Here is a 6,128-nt window from a genome sequence, read left to right as displayed (position 1 = left end):
AAAGAGCATAAGGATTTGCTAGCCAAGGAGCAACTAGAGAAAGAAAAGATTCATCGAAGCTTCATGCGTGAGCAGTTCAACCTTGGACGAGCTTGCGAGCAAATCAAGAACTTGAAGAGGGGAATCTATGACCAAGCCTATGTAGAATTGCAAAACAACTGTAGACATTGGGAAGAGCGTTGCTATGAATTCGAAGCTGCCATTGTTCAAAGGGACGAAATCATCCATAATCTCCAAGTCCTTTACGAAGAATGGAGGGACAAGTACACCAACATGACCGTGTTAACCAACTATGCCCTTCAAGACTTTCCTGACAAGTTGAAGGAGGCAGATCTGATCATGTGCCCAGATAATACCCCTAAAGAGGTCTACCACTTCGTCAAGTTCTGCAAAAGAACAATGGCCGAACTCATCATCGACATTGAGGCTCTCCGCAAGTCTCAAGGGGTCACTTTTAGGGTGGATATCTAGTTGGTTTATTTGCTTCCATTACTTGTATTTTGCAACTTCTATGTATTGTTGTCTATTTTCCCTTCAAAGGATGAATGAAAGTTGCGATTTTTCTCTATTGTGTTTTCCTATTTCATGATTGTGAACGAGAATCGTCAAGTAATTTTTTGCAATGAATAAACATGAATAACTAAAAAGAGCTTTGCTTTAACAAGAAAAATTCATGCATCATATGCATCTTTCGAAACACAAAAACATAAAAAACTCATCCATCCACCCTTTTTTTCCTTCCAGAACCACTCTCCAAAGCTGACTTTTCGGTACGATACACGAGGACGTCGACAAGCTGTCATGGAGCAACTTCAAGAGAACCAAGTTGTCCTTCAGGAAGAAGTATCCCAAATGCGGTCCCAAATGCGGCAATTGATGGAGACTATTCAAGCAGTCGCAAGAGGTCAAGAGATTATGGCAAAAATGCAAGAAGAAATGAACCAACGTGCCAGTACTACCAATCCTCCTACTCCTCGAACGGTCGAGAATCCGACTCCAGTTCCTCAAGTTGATCCTCCAATCAACATTAATGCACCCGGCGGTGTTCCAAACGACAATCCTCGTCCTCATGCTCTTGAGACAGACGACCAACTTGATGCATTCTTCATCCCAAGGGACGCTTCTCAAGATGACGCCTTCGGTTCCGCAACCAACAAGGTGGAAAGGAAGGTAAAGGCTATCGAGGAAAAGCTCAAGGCAATGGGGAGCACTGACATTTTGGGCCTCGATGCGGCAGAAATGTGCTTAGTACCTGGGGTCATCATTCCGGCCAAGTTCAAAGTTCCGGACTTTGAAAAATATAAGGGAAATAGCAACCCTAGGACACATATTAGGGCATACTGCCGAAAGATGGCTGCCTATTCCAGCGATGATCAACTTCTAATGCATTTTTTCCAGGATTCCCTCAGTGGGGCATCTTTGGATTGGTACATGCAACTCGAGGGCAACCATATTCACACCTGGAGGGAAATGGCCGAGGCATTCCTCAAGCACTATCAGTACAACACTGATATGGCACCTAATCGCACGCAGTTGCAAAATTTGACTCAGAGGTCTGAGGAGTCCTTCAAAGAGTATGCCCAGCGGTGGAGGGAATTAGCTGCTAGGGTACAACCCCCATTGCTAGAAAGAGAATTGGTAGACATGTTTATGGGAAACTTGCAAGGTCCATACCTTGATAGAATGGTAGGGAGCACCTCTTCAGGCTTTTCCGACCTGGTCTTAGCCGGTGAAAGGATAGAAAATATGATTAAAATGGGAAAGATCCAGAACTCTGCCAGTACTTCTAGTGCATCAAAGAAACCTTTTGTTCCCTATGGTAAAAAACGAGAAGGCGAGACCAATGCTGCCTCCATCATTCGAACAAGAAATCCCACTTATCCACAAGTGGCTGCCATAGCTCCCGTCCAACCAAGTCAACAACAACCATTGGCAATTCCTGTTCAAACTCAACAACAACAACGGTATCAACAACAACCGCAACATCAGCAACCACAATATCAACAACAACAAAGGATGCGAAGGCCCGAGAGAAGATTTGACCCAGTTCCCATGCCTTATAGCCACATGCTACCATATTTATTGAGGGGATCACTTGTGCAACTAAGGGAGTTAGGACCCCCACCAGCGGTTCTTCCTCCCGGTTATGATGCAAATGCCCGTTGTGAATTTCATTCTGGCGCTCCCGGGCATTCGATCGAGAATTGTAAAGCATTAAAGTACAAGGTTCAAGATCTTATTGACTCTAAGGCAATCACGTTCACCCCCAAGAGGCCGAATGTGAATAATAACCCGATGCCCCCTCACAACAATGCATCGGTGAATATGATGGAAGCTGACAATGGGAGGAGATTGATGTCATGTGTGGACGAGTTAAAAACACCACTCATCGAGATCAAGAATGCTTTGATGAAGAATAATACCTTTCCCATCTGTGGTAATGACTGTGAACATTGTCTGATTAACCCGCAACAATGTAGAACATTGAAGTCTGTCATACAACAATTAATGAACCAGGGGATCTTGGTGGTAGACTGCCCATCCACAAACGAAGATGTGTCTACCCTCGAGATACCGTACGACGAAGTCCCTCCTCTGCAAATTCCATATGAGTTCTCTCAGTTAACTCTGTCGACAAATCCTATTACTCCAATCATGATAACAATTCCCACACCATTCCCATATGTTGACACCAAGGCAGTCCCTTGGATGTATGACACCTCAGTCTACATTCATGGTCAGAAGATTCAAGAAGAACCATTGAAGTCTAGCGACCCAATGATCAATATCACAGGCACTAGTGGAGTCACAAGAAGTGGAAGGATATTTGCACCGACACCCACTCCAATTGGAACTATCAATCCTTCAACTTCAGACAAAGGCAAACAAATTGATGGCGCTCAGCAAAGACAAGACCCCGTACCTTCAAGTGAAGTAGATGAGTTCTTACGCATCATCAAGAAGAGCGATTATCGAGTAGTTGATCAGCTTAACCAGACACCCTCTAAGATCTCAATGTTGTCTCTATTGATGTGCTCAGAGGCCCATAGGGAGGCTTTGGTAAAGTTTCTGAGGACAGCTCACGTACCGCAAGAGATATCTGTTTGTCAGTTTGAAGGAGTAGTTAACAACATCGCTACTAGCTTAAGCTTAGGTTTCAGTGATGAAGAGCTTCCCGCCGAGGGGAGGAATCATAACAAGGCTCTCCATATTTCCATTGAGTGTGTGGACACAGTCCTATCAAGAGTTTTGGTAGACACTGGGTCTTCCCTCAATGTGATGCCTAAGAGTTCCTTTGCTAAACTAACTATTGAAGGACTCGTAATGAAGCCGAGTGAGCTTATAGTAAGAGCATTTGATGGGACTAGAAGGACTGTAATCGGTGAGGTGAATTTGCCTATGAAGATTGGTCCCCATATTTTCCTTATCACTTTCTTCGTAATGGATATCTATCCAGCCTACAGCTGTCTGCTTGGGAGGCCTTGGATCCATTCAGCTGGTGCAGTCACTTCAACACTCCACCAAAAATTGAAATTCTTAGCTGATGATAAGCTAGTTGTTGTCGAGGGTGAGGAGGACATTATGGTAAGTCACCTCGCATCTTTCCGATACGTTGAAGGAGAAGGGGAGATAAGAGAAGTCCCATTCCAATCATTCGAAGTTATCAATGTTGAAATGGTTTGCCCAGCAAGGGATGAATCAAAAGATGCCGAATCTCCCATGGCATCTCTTAAAGACGCCCTGACAATTATAAAGGATGGACACCCCCAAGGATGGGGAAGATTGCTTGAACTCCCTGCCAACAAGGACCGCACCGGTTTGGGATACAACTCCCAGAGTTTGAAGAAGCCCGCGCCGATCGCTACAAGGGGATCAGTGCTCCCGCTGTCCGACAACTTCTCAAGTGCTGGTTACCTGGATGACAACCGTATTTGTGCCGTGGAAGAAGAAGAAAAAGAAGAAGAAGAAGATGATGGCTTGATCTTCACAAAGACTGATGGAAATGGTGCCACCAAATGGACCGAGTTTGAAATACCTAAAGTGACCTTGATCGAAATGTAATTCCCAATGTTGTTTTCCTTCCTTTTTATCAAAAGAACCCATGTCAAGCCCAAGGCATGGGGGAATCATTTGTAGGGCCTCATCAAATTTCCTTATTAATCATTAATGAAAAAGGGTTCATGTTCGCAATCAATTTTGAGATCCTTGTCTTTCATTTTTTTCATTTCACTTTTTTAAAAATGACATTTTTCTTTTAAAAAAAAATAATAATAAAAAATTTCTTTTCAAATCATCCTTTCTTTCATACCAATAAAAGCGTGAACCTTAAATCATGCAGATCATCCTTGACAACCATCAATGACAATTCTGCTACAGTCTCATACGACTTTGACAACCCGATTAATCAAGCTGATGAAGAGTGTGAGGAAGAGGCCGAACTCCCAGAAGAATTGGCAAGGCTGCTCAAGCAAGAGGAAAAATTCATCCAGCCGCACGAAGAATCAGTGGAAGTAATTAACCTTGGGACAGATGAGGAAGCGAAAGAAGTCCGAGTCGGCTCCGCTCTACAAGACGAGGTGAAGACAAAATTGATTGAGCTCTTGAAGGAATACAAAGATGTGTTTGCATGGTCATACCAAGATATGCCCGGCCTCGATACTGACATTGTGGTCCATCATCTACCCCTTAAAGAAGAATGTTCTCCAGTAAAGCAAAAACTACGAAGAACCCGTCCCGACATGGCTATGAAAATCAAGGAGGAGGTACAAAAGCAGCTCAACGCCGGTTTCCTAGCGGTCTCCAATTATCCTCAATGGATAGCTAACATTGTGCCTGTACCTAAGAAGGATGGCAAAGTAAGGATGTGCATAGATTACAGAAATCTAAATAGAGCAAGTCCCAAAGATGACTTTCCACTTCCACACATTGACGTGCTAGTAGATAATACCGCCCAGTTCTGTGTTTTCTCTTTTATGGATGGTTTCTCCGGTTATAACCAGATCCGCATGGCTCAAGAAGATATGGAGAAAACCACTTTCATAACACCATGGGGCACCTTCTGCTACAAGGTGATGCCTTTTGGATTGAAGAACGCCGGCGCCACATACCAACGAGCCATGGTCACTCTCTTTCACGATATGATTCATAAAGAGATTGAGGTCTACGTCGACGACATGATAGCCAAGTCTCAAACCGAAGAAGAACACCTTGTCAATCTAGAAAAGCTGTTTGAGAGGCTGAGGAAGTTCAAATTGAGGCTTAATCCCAACAAATGCACATTTGGGGTAAGATCCGGAAAATTGTTAGGTTTTATCGTCAGTCAACGTGGCATAGAAGTAGATCCCGAGAAAGTAAAAGCCATACAAGCTATGCCTGCACCCAAAACCGAGAAGGAAGTCCGAGGATTCCTAGGTAGATTGAACTACATTGCTAGGTTCATATCTCACCTCACTGCCACTTGTGATCCAATCTTCAAACTTCTTCGAAAGGATCAAGCCATCATTTGGAACGATGACTGCCAAGACGCATTTGAGAAAATAAAGGAATATTTGCAAGAGCCTCCCGTGTTGATGCCTCCTGTACCTGGTAAACCATTAATCATGTATCTCACCGTTCTTGAAGGATCAATGGGTTGTGTCCTCGGCCAACATGACGAGACTGGAAGAAAAGAGCATGCAATATACTATTTGAGCAAGAAGTTCACTGATTGCGAGAGTAGGTATTCGATGCTTGAAAAGACTTGTTGCGCACTAGCATGGGCTGCCAAACGTTTAAGACAATACATGCTCACTCATACGACATTGTTGATCTCTAAGATGGATCCTGTCAAATACATCTTCGAGAAGCCGGCTCTAACTGGTAGAGTAGCCCGATGGCAAATGGCTCTGACCGAGTACGATATCCAACATGTCACTCAAAAGGCCATCAAAGGGAGTGTATTGTCTGATTATCTTGCACAACAACCCTTGGAGGACTATCAGTCTATGCGTTTCGAATTCCCCGACGAGGATATCATGTTGATTAGGGATTGCAACATCCCCGGTCCCGAGGAAGGACCCGAGCCTGGATCCCGATGGACCATGGTTTTTGATGGAGCTTCTAACGCTCATGGTAATGGCATTGGGGCA

The 6,128-nt window shown here is 44.0% G+C and overlaps 1 protein-coding gene across 1 annotated transcript; it reads left to right on the top strand.

Moving 5' to 3' along the window:
* Positions 1 to 801: 801 nt before the first annotated feature.
* LOC127137786 (uncharacterized) lies at positions 802 to 4,062 on the top strand. The gene is made up of 3 exons (XM_051064207.1): positions 802 to 1,964; positions 2,109 to 3,154; positions 3,236 to 4,062. Exons 1-3 carry the CDS (start codon positions 802 to 804, stop codon positions 4,060 to 4,062), a joined length of 3,036 nt encoding a protein of 1,011 aa, XP_050920164.1.
* The last annotated feature ends 2,066 nt before the right edge of the window (positions 4,063 to 6,128 follow it).

The sequence above is a fragment of the Lathyrus oleraceus genome, chromosome 4 (assembly GCF_024323335.1).
Source record: "Lathyrus oleraceus cultivar Zhongwan6 chromosome 4, CAAS_Psat_ZW6_1.0, whole genome shotgun sequence".
NCBI classification, from domain to species: domain Eukaryota; kingdom Viridiplantae; phylum Streptophyta; class Magnoliopsida; order Fabales; family Fabaceae; genus Lathyrus; species Lathyrus oleraceus.
Note: the sequence above shows the minus strand (reverse complement) of the source record. Positions and strands in the feature narration are given on the sequence as shown.